General features: G+C 44.8%; 1 protein-coding gene across 1 annotated transcript in view; it reads right to left on the bottom strand.

Moving 5' to 3' along the window:
- LOC126458321 (probable cytochrome P450 6a13) overlaps window positions 1-20819 on the bottom strand; it is a 103121-nt gene that overhangs the window by 24418 nt on the left and 57884 nt on the right. The window contains exons 3-4 of the mRNA XM_050095275.1: window positions 16116-16356; window positions 4638-4859 (exon numbers count right to left, since the gene is read on the bottom strand). Coding sequence (XP_049951232.1) covers window positions 4638-4859; window positions 16116-16356 — 463 coding nt within the window. The remainder of the gene's footprint in view (window positions 1-4637; window positions 4860-16115; window positions 16357-20819) is intronic.

Below are 20819 nucleotides of genomic sequence, written 5' to 3'. Positions count from 1 at the left end.
AACCCGAAACCCCACCACCCAACGGCGCATGTCGAGGAATCTGCAGCCCACACGGTCGCAGAACCCTCTCAGCCTCTGATTCAGACCCTCCACTCGGCTCTGTACCAAAGGTCCGCAGTCAGTCCTGTCGACGATGCTGCAGATGGTGAGCTCTGCTTTCATCGCGCTAGCGAGATTGGCAGTCTTCACCAAATCAGATAGCCGCCGGAAGCCAGAGAGGATTTCCTCCGATCCATAGCGACACACATCATTGGTGCCGACATGAGCGACCACCTGCAGATGGGTGCACCCTGTACCCTTCATAGCATCCGGAAGGACCCTTTCCACATGTGGAATGACTCTCCCCCCCCCCCCCCCCCCCCCCGGTATGCACACGGAGTGCACATTGGTTTTCTTCCCCTCTCTTGCTGCCATATCCCTAAGGGGCCCCATTACGCGCCTGACGTTGGAGCTCCCAACTACCAGCAAGCCCACCCTCTGCGACCGCCCGGATCTTGCAGACTGAGGGGCAACCTCTGGAACAGGACAAGCAGCCATGTCCGACCGAAGATCAGTATCAGCCTGAGACAGAGCCTGAAACCGGTTCGTCAGACAAACTGGAGAGGCCTTCCGTTCAGCCCTCCGGAATGTCTTTCGCCCCCTGCCACACCTCGAGACGACCTCCCACTCTACCACAGGTGAGGGATCAGCCTCAATGTGGGCAGTATCCCGGGCAGCCACAGTCGTAGTCCGATCGGGGGATGGATAGGACGAGCTGGCCGTCCCCAACAAACCCCCATCCGGACCCCCACAGTGATGCCCACTGGCAACAGCCTCAAACTGTGTGACCGAAGCCAACACTGCCTGAAGCTGGGAGTGAAGGGATGCCAACTCACCCTGCATCCGAACACAGCAGTTGCAGTCCCTATCCATGCTAAAAACTGTTGTGCAAAGAACGTTTGAACTAATCTACAGAGAGCGCAAACAAATCGACACAAAATTTAAACGGTTATTAAAATACAAGATTGCCTTATAGATGCAGTAATGCTGCTACTTGCGCACTGCTGACACACTGCTCGGCGGCGGAAGGAGACTACGCGATTTTACACTATTCAGGTACTAAAACGCGATGCTACACTCTCCAATACTATAATACGCCCGAAATTTATGAATTAAACAATGCAAGTACTAAAAACACGCAAAGAAATTAAGAATTAAACTATGTAACAAATAAGTGAGCTAGGAGCATACGACTTTCTGCTGGCAGCTGCTTATCCAACGGCGGCAGGGAGCACACTGGCTGTGACCAACCGACACTGGCCGTTCAAAACAAAAACAGAAGACAGACAACTACGCGATTTTACACTATTCAGGTACTAAAACGCGATGCTACACTCTCAAATACTATAATACGCCCGAAATTTATGAATTAAACAATGCAAGTACCAAAAACAAGCAAAGAAATTAAGAATTAAACTATGTAACAAATAAGTGAGCTAAGAGTATACGACTCGCTGCTGCAGCTGCTTATAAATGTCAGAAATTTCACCATGTCCACATTTGACTTGCACCACATGTATGCTACAATTTCTCCACTACCAGTAATATGAGGAAACTCACTTTTTATATTAATGTTAAAATCGCCCTTTAGTTTTGGCACGGTAGTGCTTGCGTAGATTTAAAATTGTCCCGTATATACCATAACGACTGCTAACAACAAACAATCGAAAATACAACGTGAATTGGTATTACAACAGTGCAAAACATTAACAGAGTGTCGACGAAAGCAAGTAGCTGTGGTGCAAAGTGTCTCTGGACCGAAAAGACGGACTAGAAGGGGACAATCTTTGTTGTTAAGTAATTTTTTGCTTGCTGTATTGTTCTTCCTGATTCCTTTCGAGTTAAAGAAGAAGTTAAGTGCTGAAAGTCACCATAGCTTTAATTAATTATAGAACGTAGTATCCAGAACAGTAAATAAAGTTTGGTAACAGTTCGTACAAGTGGCGCTTCCCAGCGTACATAACTGCACAGTTAATTGGAAATCAAACATCTGATGGAGTAAAATACTTACACCAAACGGAATAATATGAATCGGGACATTCGAGCGTCCCCAACAAACTTTCGGAACGGTGGGACATATTTTTCTTTCTTTCTTTTTTTTTTTTTTTAAAAAAAAGAAAAGACTGTCTCTAGAAAAATGGGACGAACTGCTACCCTAGCTTATATAAATACAGTGGTAGGATCTGTAACCTTCCAAATACGTATGAAATAAGGCGTGAGAAGAAGGCAAGTTGGGCAGCTCCGCGGGACCGAATGACGTCACATGGCACTAGCGACCGGGGCCACGTTTGAAACTGCAGCTCCTGCGTCCCTACAAGTGTCAGAGCTCCGTCTTTGCTTCCCCTCCCGTCCAAATCCCGCCCCTGTGCCCTACAAGTGTACCAATGTTCTCTGTTAAAATGTTGCCGTGTATTATAATTTCGGCCGCTTCTTTGATAACAGAATCCCAGTATTATGGTGTTTGAATCAAAACTCGGTTTTTTTCATATTGTATTTCATGCCTGTGTTATAGACAATGTTCAGCCACGGCCGATTCCTTAAGTTGTCCTTGTTTGATATGTTCTGAATGCTTTCCACAGTGCTCAGCAACAGTGCGAATGGTTTGACCTTTGTAAACGCTACCACATTCACAGGAGACACCATACACTCGAAGACTCCTGCTGTCTTTAGCGGGACGTAACATATCTCTTATCTTGGTAACGGGTCAGAAAATTTGTCTCAGTATATGTCTCTTGAGTACGCGTCCTATCTTGCTAGTAGTTGCTCGACAGAATGGAAGAAATGCAGGTGGCTTGGCCTCTTCCACCAATTCAGGAGGCATCTTTCGGCGGTGGCACTTGAGAGCGATAGCAATTTTTCTCTTGTTCTAACTATTTTCTCTGAGCAGGTGCTTCAAATGCTGGAATTAAGACTCTAGATGTTCGTCGTCAAAACAAGCCTTGTCGACATTCTGTTGGGATTGGGTAGACGTAGCCACGACAGCGCAACAGCGTGCGAGCTTGTTCAAGACGACAACCAATCAATGTTCCAAGTCTCACCGCTTAACTCGCGGACGTACTGACCGGGAGTCCAATAACAGCCACAAAACTGTTGTTGATCTTTCCAACCAAGAACTGGATGACGGCTCTGTTGCTGCACTGAGTAAAGGCCTTAACTTTTCTGCAGCACCGCGACGTTTGCCAATACTGAATATTGTTAGTGGAATAGAGCAGTGCATCAGGCCGTATGTACATCTCCATCTACATCCATACTCCGCAAGCCACGCGACGGTGTGTGGCGGAGGGTACTTTGAGTACCTCTATCGGTTCTCCCTTCTATTCCAGTCTCGTACTGTTCGTGGAAAGAAAGATTGTCGGTATGCCTCTGTGTGGGCTCTAATCTCTCTGATTTTATCCTCATGGTCTCTTCGCGAGATATACGTTTGGATTTGATAGCGCGCTTCAAATTTTGCAAAGTGTCCGTGTTACTTCGTGTTTTATTTGTGGCGCCGTGTTCCAGAAAGTCATTGAGCAGCGGTCCGTTGCAGTTAAAGCAAAAAGGTCATCATGACTCGTGATTTACCGGAGCTGGCGTGTCTATCGTTTCGACTACGCTGCAAGTGTTTCGCTAAGAAGCCCTCACACATCCTCTATATACTCCATACCACGTAAGCACAGCCCACACCTTTACGTAGCCACCAACAGCTTTCACAGTGCCTTGTTGACAACGTGAGTCCATGGCTTCGTGGGGTCTGCGCCACACTCAAACCCTACCATCAGCTCTTACCAACTGAAATTGGGACTCGTCTGACCAGGCCACGGTTTCCCAGTAGTCTAGGGTCCAACCTACGTGGTCACGAGCCCAGGAGAGGCGCTGCAGGCGATGTCGTCCTATTAGCAAAGGCACTCGCGCCTGCTATCATAATCTATTAACGCCAAATTTCGTCGTTATGTCCCACATTGATTTCTGCTGTTATTTCACGTAGTGTTGCTTATATGGTTGCACTGAAAACTCTACTCAAACGCCGCTTTTCTCGGTCGTTAAGTGAAGTCCGTCGGCTACTGCGTTGTTCGTGGTGAGAGGTAATGCCTGAAATTTAGTATTATTGGCAATCTTTACACTGTGGATCTCGGAATAATGAATTCCCTAACGATTTCGAAATGGAATGTCCCATGCGTCCGCTTTCAAAGTCCGTTAATTCCCTTCGTCCGCCAATAATGACGTCGGAAATCTTTTCACCTGAGTACCAACGACACCGCATATGCACTGCCGCTTTAAACCTGTGTACTCGGTAATACTGCCTTGCGCATATCGCTATCCGATGGCTTTGTCACCTCACTATGTTAAATACGATTGAGATGTTAGAGCCAGTTGAAACTGTGCTAGGAGAGGATATGACGAATGTGGAGTCATGCGCGTTCGATGATATAAACTTGTGACAGAACTGCAAATTTGGGAGAGAGCTAAGGGACTTCTGAAGGGGATAATTAAAAGTTTAATACCATGCCTCGTATACATTGATACAGCAGTTGGACACAGTACAGTGATTTGTAACCGTTTCTTTCAACAAAGACCCTGGCTTCTTTGTGCATAAATAAGCAGGAGAGAATACATCCTACCTGCCACCACCATGTCCAGGTAGGCCATCTCTTGCAGAGCTTCGTAGCTAATCTCTCCGCAGTGCCTCCGCAGGGCAGCGTCAATCTCCATGCGGGCTCGTGTCTGCAGGTCTGGTTTGAGGGATAGCTCGTGCAAGCAGAAGCACATAGCCCATGACATCATGTCGAAGGCAAGTGCGAACGCAATCAGCACCTGCGCTGCCAAGAAGCTGTCGGTGATTTCTGAAACAGTAACATGAAAATCCAGTACTTACCAACATTCACAGTAACTCTCATGCACATATCAGATCTTAACACTTATTGACTACATTTCTCAGCTTAGCATTCTTTCTCAATCCCTGTTAACATACGGAGCTATCCATCATATGCTCACATTCCACCCTCCTTTCCTTCCCTTGTGCCACTTACGGTTGACAGCCACGTATTTTCCAGAAGCATCTTCGTCTACACCATAATAGCATGCACGCCAGTCCATCAGCGTTCCTTCTTAACAGAAACGCTCCCAAAGGAAATCATCACTTACAATAAGATGTGTTAGTCATCTTACCGTAAAATCTTCGGTTATTTATTTATCCTCTGACTGAAGAGCAGCAGTAGGTCAAAATGTCATATTTTTAATTGCGAACATCTGATGGATTTCCCGCCTATGACTATAGTAGTGTGAAGTACTCGTGTCGGTTTTTCATTGCAAAGGGAATGACGGAATGACTGAAGCAGCACTACTGCATCAAATTTTGCCAGAAACTGAGCGACAGCCAGATGGAAACCATTAGGAAGATTCAAACGGCTTTCGATGATGATGCTATGGGAATGACACAGATTATGGAGTGGTACAACCGGTTTAAAGATGGCTGCACATCGGTGAAGAGAGAGCCACGCTGTTGTCGGCCATTAACACGCCAAAATGACGAAGTCATTATCAAAGTGGACGCTATGGTGATGTGGGACCGTCATATGACTGTCGGGAAATTGTGGAAGAGCTGGCCACCAGCACTTTATCGGTACATTCCACTGCGACCGGAGATTTGGCCATGAAGAGAGTGTCAGCGATATTCGTGCCGAAGCTGCTGACGGCGGAGCAAAAGGCAACTTCGTGTTGCTGGACTCCACAAACAGTGACTTAGACTTCGTGAACACCATAATCACTGATGACGAGTCCTGGGTGTACGGCTACGACTCGGAAATCAAATCCCAGACATCACAGTGGAAGCATTCCTATTCACCAAGACGAAAGAAGACCCGCCAAGTCAAGTGATGCTGACTGCTTTCTTCGACTCCAGCGGTGTGGTACACCAAAAGTACGTACCACAGGGTACAATCACCAAAGAGTACTACAGGTATGTCCTCCGTCGCCTACGTAATGCTGTGCGGCGAGAGAGGCCGGACTTGCGGTCAACAGGAAATTGCCACCTCCATCACGACAATGCTCCAGCACATTCTTCGCACTTGATTCGGGCTTTTTTGTCGAAACACCAGATTCCTGTGATTTAAAACGCTCCTTACTCTCCCGATATGGCCCCCTGTGACTTCTGGCTGTTCCCCAAATTGAAAAGGCCATTGAAAGGAATGCTATTTCGGATAAGAGAGGACATTATGGCAGCAACGACGGCCGAGTTAAACTCCATTCCGAAAGAGGCTTTTTAAGCAAGCATACAGTACAGGTGGCACCGCTGGGAGAAGTGAACATCAAGGAAACAATGCTCCAGGTCAGCTAGTTTTATCCCAGCCAAAGATCGTATACTTTTTTAACAGACCTCGTATGAATGGTTGGAATCACTAACAAAGAAAAAACTTCTGTACCCTTATACACACTCCATCCAAACAGTCTCTTGTACGATTATCTTAGCAAAGTTAGCCGCTTTGCATCCCGTCTCTCCCCCACTTCGCAGATTCTTGATAATCCTGTTATCTATTACTCTATACTCCCCATACTCCTTATATGTATACCTCTGCTCCAATACATTTTCTGAGATCCAGTATCTGAATAGCGTAACAGCATAGAACGGAACAATTACAGCTTCAGTCCACCTACAGAAACTGGCATAATAGCACTATCATCGAAAGAATCCTAAAAATAATCTGCTAGTTCTTGGTAATCCTTGTAACCATCTGCATATGATCTCCATAATTCAAACTTTGGTCTAACCAAAAATCTCGCCCCTGCCACTTAATCAGATTTTCTTCGTTGCCTATGAGGGTCTTCGAATTCAGTCTCTCCCTCCTACAACGTAGTCTTAGAAAATATGTGAGCACCAAGCCTTTCTTATCCTGTTTGAAATTTTCTTCTGATGATCATCTCTATTCTACATCTACATCTATACTCCGCAAGCCACCTGACGGTGTGTGGCGGAGGGTACCTTGAGTATCTCTATCGGTTCTCCCTTCTATTTCAGTCTAGTATTGTTTGTGGAAAGAAAGACTGTCGGTATGCCTCTGTGTGGGTTCTAATCTCTCTGATTTTATCCTGATGGTCTCTTCGCGAGATATACGTAGGAGGGAGCAATATACTGCTTGACTCTTCGGTGAAGGTATGTTCTCGGAACTTCAACAAAAGCCCGAATCGAGCTCCTGAGAGTCTCTCTTGCAGAGTCTTCCACTGGAGTTTATCTATCATCTCCGTAATGCTTATACGATTACTAAATGATCCTCAAATGAAGAGCGCTACCCTTCGTTGGATCTTCTCTACCTCTTCTATCAACCCTATCTGGTACGGGTCCCACACCAGTGAGCAGTATTCAAGCAGTGGGCGAACAAGTGTACTGTAACCTACTTCCTTTGTTTTTGGACTGCATTTCCTTTGGAATCTCAGTCTGGCATCAGCTTTACCGACAGTTAATTTTATATGGTCATTCCATTTTAGATCACTCCTAACGCCTACTCCCAAATAATTTATGGAATTAACTGCTTCCAGTTGCTGACCTGCTATATTGTAGCTAAATGATAAAGGATCTTTCTTTCTATGTATTCACAGCACATTACACTTGTCTACATTGAGATTCAATTGCCATTCCCTGCACCATGCGTCAATTCGTTGCAGAACCTCCTGCGTTTCAGTACATTTTCCATTGTTACAACCTCTCGATATACTACAGCATCATCCGCAAAAAGCCTCAGTGAACTTCCGATGTTATCCACAAGGTCATTTCCGTATATTGTGAGTAGCAACGGTCCTACGACACTCCCTTGCGGCACGCCTGAAATCACTCTTACTTCGGAAGACTTCTCTCCATGAGAATGACATGCTGCGTTCTGTTATCTAGGAACTCTTCAATTCAATCACACAATTGGTCTGATAGTCCATATGCTCTTACTTTGTTCATTAAACGACTGTGGGGAACTGTATCAAACGCCTTGCGGAAGTCAAGAAACACGGCATCTACCTGGGAACCCGTGCCTATGGCCCTATGAGTCTCCTAGACGAATTGCGCAATCTGGGTTTCACACGATCTTTTTTTTCGAAACCCATGCTGATTCTTACAGAGTAGATTTCTAGTCTCCATAAAATTCATTATACTCGAACATAATACGTGTTCCAAAATTCTGCAACTGATCGACGTTAGAGATAAAGGTCTATAGTTCTGCACATCTGTTCGAAGTCCCTTCCTGAAAACTGGGATGACCTTTGCCCTTTTCCAATCTTTTGTATCGCTACGCTCTTCTAGAGACCTACGGTACACCGCTGCAGGAAGGGGGGGGGGGGGGGAGGGGCAAGTTCCTTCGCGTACCCTGTGTAAGATCGAACTGGTATCCCATCAGAGCCAGCGGCCTTTCCTCTTTTGAGCGATTTTAATTGTTTTTCTATCCCTCTGTCAACTATTTAGATATCTACCATTTTGTTATCTGTGCCACAATCTAGAGAATGAACTATAATGCAGTCTTCCTCTGTGAAGCAGCTTTGGAAAAAGACATTTAGTAGCCGCTTTATGATCGCTGATTCCCTGTTGTGTGTTAACTGTTTCAAATAGTTGGGGTCTGTTTGTCACCAGAAGCTCTAATATGATATCACCTCGAGTCGGTCCTCTGTTTAACTGCTCAAGGTACTTTTCAGATAATGGACTTAAAAAAATTTCACTGGATTCTTTGTCCCTGCCACCCGTTATAAACATTTGAACCTCCCAGTCCATATCTGGTAAATTAAAATCTCCACCCATAACCATAACATGGTCGCGAAATCTACTCTTTTCCTTCAGGTGTTCTGCTACAACAGCTGCTGAGGCAGGCGGCCTATAGAGACATCCAATTACCATATTTGAGCCTGCTTTAACCGTGGCGTTCACCCAAAGTATTTCACATTTCGGATCTCCGTCAATTTCCTTAGATACTATTGCACTTTTTATAGCTATAAAATCGCCTTCCCCTTCACTGTCCAGCCTGTCTCTGCGGTATACATTCCAATCTGAGTTTAGAATTTCATTACTGTTTACATCTGGTTTCATCCAACTTTCCGTCCCTAGTACTATGTGGGCATTGTGACGCTTATTAATGAGAGCAGTTCTGGGACTTATTTATAGGTGCTCCTGCGGTTTACTATTACCACATTAATATTGTCCCTCCATGTTGCGTTTTGCCTACTGCTACCTTGTCGCGTTTCAGGAGGCGTCTTCTTGGGCCTATGGAGGGAATTCTCTAACCTAAAAAACCCACATGTGCACTCCGCACGTACTCCGCTACCCTTGTAACCGCTTCCTGCGTGTAGTGGTCGCCTGACCTATTCAAGGGGACCCTACATTTCTCCAGCGGAGGTCGAGAAATTTGCACCCCAGATGTCCGCAGAATCGTCTAAGCCTCTGGTTTAAGCCTTCCACTCGGCTCCAAACGGGAGTACCGCGATCTGTTCTGGGAACGACACTACAAATAGTTAGCTCCGATTCTACCCCGCGAGCGAGGCATTCCGCCTTCACCAACTCCGCCAACCTCCTGTATGAACTGAGGATGACCTCTGAACCCAGACGGCAGGGGTCATTGGTGCCGACATGAGCAACAGTTTGCAGTCGGGTGCACCCAGTGCTCTCTATCGCCGTCGGTAGGGCCTCCTCCACATCTCGGATGAGACCCCCCGGCAAGCAGACAGACTGAACACTGGCCTTCTTCCCCGACCTTTCCACTATTTCCCTAAGGGGCGTCATCACCCGCCTAACGTTGGAGCTCCCAATAACTAATAAACCCCTCCCCCATGTGCCTGCTCGGACCTTGCTGAAGGAGCGGCCACATGTCAACTCACAGGCACATCGGGCGATGCCACACGGCCAGCCTCCACATTGACCCTCCACCTCGTGCTGCGCGAACGCCGCTGAACCCGCCACTCCCCTTGGGGAGAGGGTGGCCCAACCGTCCCCGGTACCCACGAAGATGTCTCGACAGCAGGGACAGTGGGTGAAGCACGTAACACCTGGGGTGTACCATGTGACGCACCAGACTCCTCACTGCCGCTACACTCCGAGGCAGCAGCCTGAAGACGGCTGACCGCGGCCATCAGCACGTTCAGTTGTTCGCGAACAGTGGCCAGCTCCTCCTGCGTCCGTACACAGCAGTCACACATCCTATCCATCTGAAGAGATCAACACTTTACTGTAGAGAGTTAAGTAGACTCCTAATTCACTAAAGGCGACTGATAGCTGACGAAACTGTGGTTGCTAGACAGTTCTTGTTGGAAACAATGAAAATAGGCACTAACTGTCTCTGGACTGTATTCGAAACAAACACGAAATCTATGGAACACTATTACTAGCACTCGACAATGAAAGCTTCCTAAGAGCAAAAACACACGGAAAAAGAAGTGACAAGTAATAAAAACAAAGTCATTACTTAAATTTACGAAGCTTGCTGCGCAGCAGACGTGAAGCAGATGGCAGTTACGACGACACTAGCACTACCGGGACTAATGCTGACTAAAGGAGTACTCGAAAATTAAAGTATATTAATGCAACCACCTAGTATCCCATTAGCTTAATGGCTATATGGAGGGGATCGTCCTATGTGTGGACGTATGGATCGTCCTAATAAGAGTCTGTCGGTGGAAGACATGGCGCGAGGTAAGACGGAAAGCGAACGCTGTTCTAATTTGTCTTAACTGCACTAGGGAGAAATACTAACCTAGACCAAGTTGTTCACCAGAGATTGCAAACTGTTTTTGTGGAACTCATAAAAATATAACGGAACACATAGCGTGCGAGTACGAGACATTGCTAACCATTATCGATAACGGAGAACCTTTTTGAAGAAACTACACTAATGGCCATTAAAATTGCTACACCACGAAGATGACGTGCTACAGATGCTAAATTTAACCGACAGGAAGAAGATGCTGTGATATGCAAATGATTAGCTTTTCAGAGCATTCACTCAAGGTTTGCGGCGGTGGCAACACCTTCAACGTGCTGACATGAGGAAAGTTTCCAACCGATTTCTCATACAGAAACAGCAGTTGACCGGCGTTGCCTGGTGTAAGGAGGAGAAATGCGTACCATCACGTTTCCGACTTTGATAAAGGTCGGATTGTAGCCTATCGCTATTGCGGATTATCGTATCGCGACATTGCTGCTCGCGTTGGTCGAGATTCAATGACTGTTAGTAGAATATGGAATCGGTGTGTTCAGGAGGGCAACGGCCTCGTATCACTAGCAGTCGAGATGACACGCATCTTATCCGCATGGCTGTAACGGATCGTGCAGCCACGTCTCGATCCCTGAGTCAACAGATGGGGACGTTTGTAAGACAACAACCATCTGCGCGAACAGTTCCACGACGTTTGCAGCAGCATGGACCACCAGCTCGGAGACCATGGCTGCGGTTGCCCTTGACGCTGTATCACAGACAGGAGTGCCTGCGATGGTGTACTCAACGACGAACCTGGGTGCACGAATGGCAAACCGTCATTTGCTCGGATGAATCCACGTTCTGTTTACAGCATCATGATGGTCGCATCCGTGTTTAGCGACATTGCGGTGAACGCCCATTGGAAGCGTGTATTCGTCATCGCCATACTGGCGTATCGCCCGACGTGATTGTATGGAGTGCCATTGGTTACACGTCTTGCTGACCTCTTGTTCGCATTGAAGGCAATTTGAACAGTGGACGTTACATTTAATATGTGTTACGACCCGTAAGTCTACCCTTCATTCGATCCCTGCGAAACCCTACACTTCAGCAGGATAATGCACGACCGCATGTTGCAATTCCCGTACGGGCCGTTCTGGATGCAGAAAATGTTCGACTGCTGCCCTGGCCAGCACATTCTACAGATTTCTCACTAATTGAAAACGTCTGGTCAGTGGTGGCCGAGAAACTGGCTCACCACAATACGCCAGTCAGTACTCTTGATGAACTGTGGTATCGTGTTGAAGCTGCATGGGCAGCTGTACCTGTACACCCTATCCAAGCTCCGTTTGACTCAATGCCCAGGCGTATCAAGGCTGTTATTACGGCCAGATGTGGTTGTTCTGTGTACTGATTTCTCAGGATCTATGCACCCAAACTGCATGAAAATGTAATCACATGTCAGTTCTAGTATAATATATTTGTCCAATTAATACCCGTTTATCATTTGCATTTCTTCTTGGTGCAGCACTTTTAATGGTCAGTAGTGTAATTGTCACTTATTATCCCGTACCTGACTATTGTACTGATAACAAGACACACGCAACTACTGCTGAGCAATTACACATTACTTTTCCGCAATCTCAGGTTGTACTCTTCAAAATCTGACGCTGGAATGAACTAAACATTTCATCTTTGCATAGTACGTAACATCTATGTTAATGTCACATGATCCAGGTTCTCATAGCCCTATTACACGACCTCGTTCAAACTCTGTGAGTCTGTCTTGAAGGCATTCTTGACTAACATATATCTCAAAGATACCTAATGCTCACAACCGATTTGCACATCCTGATAGTGGAGCTACTAGCGCCACTCTTATGCGACTGCCGCGAAATTTTAATAGACATCTTCCAGATGTAGAAACACACCTCGCAACTTTCGTTTATGCTACAAAATTCTTCTTGTTACGATTTCTTTCCGTCAGTAAATATATATGTATGTCCCTCTTAATTATATTTATACGCACCTGTCATTATCTATAACGGAGGAAACGCTTCTTGTGATCTATTGACATTATATAGATATTCGGAGCGTCCACTTAATCTTAGAGCAGTTGCCTTTTAGGTATACGATGCGCTGTCATATTAACTGTAGTACACAAGTTTCGGATCTTACAATTCCCTTCAGGTCGCAGTCTAATTATCTGGATTGAGTCGTGCTTGGGTAGCTCAGTCGGTAAAGCACTTGCCCGCGAAAGGCAAAGGTCCTGAGTTCGAGTCTCGGTCCGGCACACAGTTTTAATCTGCCAGGAAGTTTCATATCAGCGCACACTCCGCTGCAGAGTGAAAATCTCATTCTACGTCTTGCAGTGTTCCTAGTGTCCCAATCAGCCTACCGTTTATCTAACTTCCAGGCTCGTAAACGTCTTTTATCAGTAATATGCGTTCCTGTGATCTCGTACACACTATCGTGTTGTTCACGCCCCAACCAGTACAGCCTTGCCATGTAACGTACAATGATATCCATTGCAGATGTCCCGAGAATGAACAGTAAACCCTCGACAGGTGTAGTGCGAACGGGCACTGATGAGGCTCAGTAGTACGGTGCACTGAATTCGTTCCAGTGTTGTTCTGCACCTGCGTAATCAAACGCGCCATGTGCTGGTAGACATCTCTACTTCCTACACCTTCTCACAAAAAAGTGCACTCAAATGGTCTTTCTGAAAGAGAAGGCCGCTGCGCACTCCTCTCCAACACGTAGAATGTATGTAGCTTTACTCCTGCCTATTTTGTGCGGTGGCGCTGAGTTGTTAATCATGAGCACATCTAAGCATGTACTACTCTTTATCTCACATGAATTTTAAAATTTTCCCGGTGAACTGAATCTTGAAACCAACTTCGGGCTTGCAGCCGGTCGTCGTTCAATTCATCGTCCGATGTTTCGACTGGGCTCTTACCAATCATCCTCAGGTGAGCCATCGAAAACTGACGAGGAGCTGCTCTGTTGCGCAATATATAGCGCAACCGACAAAAGCAAGCTGACAGACGCACCACATTTACCGGACGCAACGCCCTCGATGATGGAACCTCTGCATAACCGCTTGCCGCGGTCGATGGCGCACTCTGTGGCCTTCTATTGGAAAAAAATCGTGGAGATGGTGGTGTTCCACGCACGGTCCAACTGGTAGCCACTATCGCGGTTTCTCAGATTTTCTGCCAGGCGTATTTCTACAGATTCTTTCGTAATGGAGTCCCTGAAAGATGTTGCTGTACTCAGAGTCGTAGTTCTATCATACTCCATTGAATGTTCAGTGGAAATAAATCTATGGCAATAGCGAACTTGCTTGTTGCAAAAGGCAATGTTCAGTGCAGCTTTCTTTCACAGTGTATGTGTGTGATCCGTTCTATGCAAGCCACTGCATACTTACGAGGTATTTTGTAAATTCCGGCCTTCCGCACTAACATACAGTCCTTCACTGATCCCAAAAGGTCTGCACACTTAGATGGTTGACAGAAAATCACTTTCATATGAAATTTACAGAGGATTCTTGCTGTTTTAAACGAGGTGTTGCGGAAGAAGCGCTAAAGATATAGTCGGCGTATTTTCTTCTTTGTCCATTACCTGATTCTCGGTTGTAACTGACGGTGCCCTGGTAATCTGCTGGGTGTAGTTTCCATTTTAGGTGAGCGAGCTGTTTTGGCAAACTATCTACATCCGAGACAGCGTGAGCTTTGTGTACCAGTGTTTCAAGCATGCTCACAGTTTGCAACGGGTGAATACAGATTAGTATAAGAGGGCTTACGTTAAACTGAATGCTGCAGAGAGCCATCACTTTTTCGTCTAAGACATCCAAGAAAGGTAGACAACCATCTTTCTCTGCTTCCATAGTGAACCGAATGTTGTTATTAATGGAGTTGAGGAGGTGAAGAAACTCCATCAATTCATCTTCTCCACGAGGTAACACTACGAAAGTATCGTCCACATACCTCCAAAATACAGTTGGTTTAAGTGCAGTTGATTCAGGCGCTCTGTCGGCGCATAAGAAGATTGACCACCAACGGAGACAGATGGCTGCACATGGCGACGCCGTCAATCTGTTCAAACATTCTTGAACATAAAACAGGCTGGGGATAGAGCATGACGAACCTTTTGCCAGTTAGTTCCGAAGGATCTGCGAGAGGGACCTTTGTAAAAGGAAGTACCACATCAAAGCCAAAAAAAAAAAAAAGAAAGATCAGTTCTGCTTCGACATAGACCCTCCAGTATGTTGATGGAAGTGAGTCTTCGATGGCTCTCCTGGAGATGACTGGCACATGCGCAGTCGAATCGTGTAATGAATTAAACAACGATCGGCTGCAAGCCCGAAATTTGTTGAATATTTCGCATCAGTCGGTGAAAGTTATAATTTTATTTACCAGCAATGCATTTTAATTTTTATAGTCAAAGGCTAAATTGCAGTAACGTGGTCACTGTCAGCCAATCCCCTACCATGAGGATGTAAATAACAGACAAATCACTAGGTATCACGAATTTCATGCAATTTTCGCGGATGATGCTGTAGTATACAGAGAAGTTGCAGCATTAGAAAAATTGTAGCGAAATGCAGGAAGATCTGCAGCGAATAGGCACTTGGTGCAGGGAGTGGCAACTGACCCTTAACATAGACAAAAGTAATGTATTGCGAATACATAGATAGAAGGATCCTTTATTGTATGATTATATGATAGCGGTACAAACACTGGTAGCAGTTACTTCTGTAAAATATCTGGGAGTATGCGTGCGGAACGATTTGAAGTGGAATGATCATATAAAATTAATTGTTGGTAAGGCGGGTACCAGGTTGAGATTCATTGGGAGAGAGAAAATGTAGTCCATCAACAAAGGAGGTGGCTTACAAAACACTCGTTCGACCTATACTTGAGTATTGCTCATCAGTATGGGATCCGTACCAGATCGGGTTGACGGAGGAGATAGAGAAGATCCAAAGAAGAGCGGCGCGTTTCGTCACAGGGTTATTTGGTAACCGTGATAGCGTTACGGAGATGTTTAACAAACCCAAGTGGCAGACTCTGCAAGAGAGGCGCTCTGCATCGCGGTGTAGCTTGCTTGCCAGGTTTCGAGAGGGTGCGTTTCTGGATGAGGTATCGAATATATTGCTTCCCCCTACTTATACCTCCCGAGGAGATCACGAATGTAAAATTAGAGAGATTAAAGCGCGCACGGAGGCTTTCAGACAGTCGTTCTTCCGCGAACCATACGCGACTGGAACAGGAAAGGGAGGTAATGACAGTGGCACGTAAAGTGCCCTCCGCCACACACTGTTGGGTGGCTTGCGGAGTATAAATGTAGATGTAGATGTAGATGTAGAGAAGCAGGATCACATAACGAGAATGACAAATCGGATTTAAGAAGTATTAGGTATAACTATGTATAACTTACCTATACTTTCTCCATTTTTTCCTGACTTGAGTCCTTTCTCTTTCAATTCCATCAGCATGTGCATCAAATCGTCTCTGATAATTCCTTTCCCCTTTCTGTAGTGGATGGTCTCGGTGAAAACTCTGTTGAAGAATTTCATCACATGAGGATAGAAGAAGTTGGTACCGAGGAGCATGGATACTTGTGGCAGCATGAGTAAGATCATACCGCGGAACGACCCCTTCCTGGTTTTATCGAAAATCTGTGGAGAACAATATTGCACATTACACTTTCCAGGCCTCAGGCGATTTGTTTTGCAAATCCTAGTTTCGGACCTAGGTGAACCAAGCAAGCATACTCAAAGCAAACGCTTAGGAAATTCTCATAACAAAATTGTACTATTTGGAAAACTGTGGAAGATATTTGAGGACGGAATGTGTGTACTGAAGATGTTAATTTTCTTTTATACTGGAATGAAATCATCAGTGTAAAATATTTAATCAAATTTTCATTCACACAGGAAAGTGTCCACAATTTTCAGAACCTCCTGTTCCTCAATAGTCAGTTCACATGCACATACAATATGTGTAATAAAAAGATGGTTATGTACTTGGAAAAGTGTTATGTACCAAAATATGTTCATGATGTTTTTATACATTGGTCCCTGTATGTTGTATAGATAAAAATATGGTCATTATATTTTAATATAATTTTAAATATTATTATATGAAATTCAATGAAAGTGTACATTGGCGTAATATTCTCCCCATTCCTTTTTTGTTCTCCTACATCCCTTCCTGTTACCTTTCCAGTTCCTCGTTCCTCCACAATCCCCCATCCCCCATATCCAACATCCCTCGCCTATTTTCCTACTCACTTCCCCAGAATCACATCTACTTTCGCCTCATATGCTCATTCTATTCCCTCAGTGGATCCACTCCCCACCAGCCCTCCGCCCTCTCTGTTTATCTCGAGTCCAGCCTAAAACGTTTAGCAAATATGTTCATATGGTTGAAATGGCTCTAACCAGTATGGGACGTAACATCTAGGGTCATCATTCACCTAGACTTAGAACTACTTAAATCTAACTAACCTAAGGACATCATACACATCCATGCCCGAGGCAGGATTCGAACCTGCGACCGTAGCAGCAGCGCGGTTCCGGGCTGAAGTGCCTAGAAAATCTGTTATTTATGATGAGGATGTGGTTGTTTTGACATGCCCCGTCTATGATCTCATAGGCTGACAGTGGCTTGCTTTATTTGAAAAGTAATGAAAAAATTCATATCATTTTCCTTTATAATGATGGCCTTTACATTGCTGCGTCTCGATGGAATAGGTGGGCAGAATGCCTAGTATGCTTTGAGTTCTTTATATATGTCCCATAATAGGTTTTATTCATAATATATACTACTTTGTTATATTATTTCATTGACGATATGACGCTTGTTGTTAAAAAATAGATGTAATGTGGTGATGGATAGTGACGATGTTTTGAATATTGTAAACACTATGTCCTGGTATGTTTCGATCTTTGAGATTAACGCCATGTGGCGCCAAGTTGAAGTAACACGGATCTTGAGTCTGCTGTCTCCAGTCTGACATGCAACGTCTCAGAGTGGCATCTTTTGAAACAACACTGAACAGCAACTGTACATGAGAGTGTACATTTTTCTTGTGTTGTTCACTTGTATGAGCTTTGCTAAGCATATTGTGTGTACTTATACTCAATGTGTATTTCCTTTCCTGATGTTACATTGGTCTTGTAGTATTTATACATCAATTTCACTAATTTTGGCCACAGTTATCTGATGATTATTACTCGAAACGTGTCATAAATAAAATATTTAGCGATCAAGACGTTTCCAAGGAATTATTACATGCCAAAAAGATGTAAACACCCAACAAATCACTATGGTGTAACCAAAACTTACTCTTAATTACTCTCTTGGCCTCACAAACTGCACTCGGTTTTTGGCCTCGTCAACCTGTCTTCTCCATCCGAAGCATATTTCTGACGTTGCGTGACAGGTTTCCTTTTATGGGAACGGTTTTAAGCGCAGTCCCCAACGCCTAACCTTGAGGACCAGTCCAGTTATTTTTTCACGGTGAGTATTTTATTTCCTCACTATCCTCCCAGACTGCTGCCGGCAGAGCTAGCGACTCTTAATTCCCTGTTTCAGTGGGGACGAGTCTTTAGGAGGTAACTGGCACATTCTCACAAGGGGTAGCGAAAACAAAGGAAAAACATATTTTCTGTTTTAAATGTGACGTATAGTTGAAGGGATGAAATGAAAAAAAAAAAGGTTCTGAATGCCAAAATAAGGAATTTTGAGGTTTTGTGTGAAATTGGATCTACATGCCAAGCCCAGTAACGTATAATAGGATCAGACTGACACGAATGAAACTGTAACACCAAATGCAATCAATAGATGGTATGCGCTTTAGCAGCCACAGCTGTTACCATGTTCTATGTTCCGCTGCTCCTTACTGTTAGATGAAATGGTAGAGGATGCAGGTGTTTGTAACATTTTGAGTAGAAAGAAATGCGAAATTAAAGAAGAAGGTACTGTCCAGAATGAGACTTTCACTACGCGGCGGAGTGTGCGCTGATATGAAACTTCCTGGCAGATTAAAACTTTGTGCCGGACCGAGACTCGAACTCTAGACCTTTGCCTTTCGCGGGCAAGTGCTCTACCAACTGGAGTGCTAGTTCTGCAAGGTTCGCAGGAGAACTTCTGTAAAGTTTGGAACGTAGGACACGAGATACTCGTAGAAGTAGAGCTGTGAGGACGGGGCGTGAGTCGTGCTTGGGTAGCTCAGTTGGTAGAGCACTTGCCCGCGAAAGGCAAAGGTCCTGAGTTGAAGTCTCGGTCCGGCACACAGTTTTAATCGCCAGGAAGTTTCAAGAAGGAACTGTGTTGGCAATTAGGAAAAATCTGCAAAATGAGTACATAAGTTGAAGTAATAAATTTATTCCTGCAAAAGTTCGTCCAGCGCAGAAAGTCAGTCTCGTTTCTGATTGCTAACCTACACCATAACTAGACAGAATGTTGATATTTGAGCTAGCAAATTTATTGTTCCAGATGATGTAAAGGAGACGACACAGCAATCAAATTTACCGTTAATAACATGAACGCATCCAACGCTTAGATTTTGAGAAAGCTGCAGATTGCAATATAAACACAGCAAGTCTAAAAACATAGCCAAAGTACAATGACTATGGTTAAACAAACATAAACGTCATGTGGTCAAGACAAGAAGAAGTTAAAATGAAATTTAAGCCTTGGAAGGTATACCTATTTTGAGACGCTAGTAGCGTCACTATGAGGATGCAAATCAGGTTTCCTCTGAACACACGCTGTAACAGTCTTGAGCGTTAGTTACCTTTGAGATGGGACGTGATTAGTTGGTGTCAGTAAAGAATACCTTTAAGGCGGCATAGACGCCATTGTCAACACCTCACTGAATTTGAACGAGGTTGTATATAGGGCTATGAGAAGTTGGATGCTGTTTCTGCGATACTGCATAAGGACTTGGCAGGAATGTGATCCCTGTACATGATTGCTGGCCCCGGTGGTCACGGGACTGTACGTTCGCTTCGGGTGTGGCACTACCGACAGGGAAGGCCACCGTGTTCGGCGTATATCTCTGGTGCATCGTTCTGCTTCTGCAGCAACAATTTGAGCAGCAGTTGACACTTCAGCGACACAACAAACTGTTACAAACCGGGTACTTCAAAGACAGGTACGCGCAAGACGCCCTGTGGCGTGCATTTCACTAACCCCAAACCACCACCATTTGGAACTTCAGTGGCGTGGAGCTAGAGCTCATCGGAGGGCCGGGTGGAGTTCTGTTGTGTTTTCTGATGAAATCTGGTTCTGTCTCGGCGCAGGTGGAGGCCGTGTTTCGATTAGAAGTAGGCCAGTTCAGGGCCTGCAACCAATCAATTTATGTGCTAGATACACTGCATCTACACCCGGCGTTACAGTGTGGAGTGATATTTCGTATGACAGCAGGAGCATTCATGTTGTTATCGCACACACCCTGACTGGCAATTTTTACGTCAATCTGGTGATTCCTCCTGTCGTGCTGAACGACTTCCTTGGCGATATTGTAATCACACATGCACTACAGAGTGTCGATATGCTGCCTGGGCCTGTTCGATGACCAGATCCGTATCCAAATGAGCATATCTTCGGACGACAAACAGCATTAATCGTCCCTGCTTTGTCTGACCAAGTGCAACACGCATGGAATTCCATCCCACAAACTAACATCCGGCACCTTACAACACAATGCTTGTACGCTTGCACTCTACATTATGGCGGTTACACTGCTCAAATTTGGGAAGTCTTATCTCGCGCTTACATTAACCTGTGATTATGCAATGTTAATCACTTAAATATGTTGCCGAGACAAATGTATTCCAGAAATTTCAGTACAGTAATTACTTTTTGCTGTTGCGATTTTTTCCTGTCAGTGTGTTTTCAACGATATTACATTACAGATCAAACAAAAACCAACAGAAAAATCAAATACACAAAAAAATCGCAGCAATGACACGAGCTCATTGCAACGAAAATCTTGACTATAGAATCATTATTATAAAAGTTAATATTGTTGTTAATTACAACAAATTATAAAATTAATAACAAATAACCCACTGGAGCAATAGCAACTTATAATGTCATAAGAAAAGTTGACGATATGCTTAATCACCAC

Source organism: Schistocerca serialis, chromosome 2, assembly GCF_023864345.2.
Source record: "Schistocerca serialis cubense isolate TAMUIC-IGC-003099 chromosome 2, iqSchSeri2.2, whole genome shotgun sequence".
Lineage (NCBI taxonomy): Eukaryota > Metazoa > Arthropoda > Insecta > Orthoptera > Acrididae > Schistocerca > Schistocerca serialis.
This window is presented reverse-complemented; position numbering and strand designations above follow the sequence as displayed.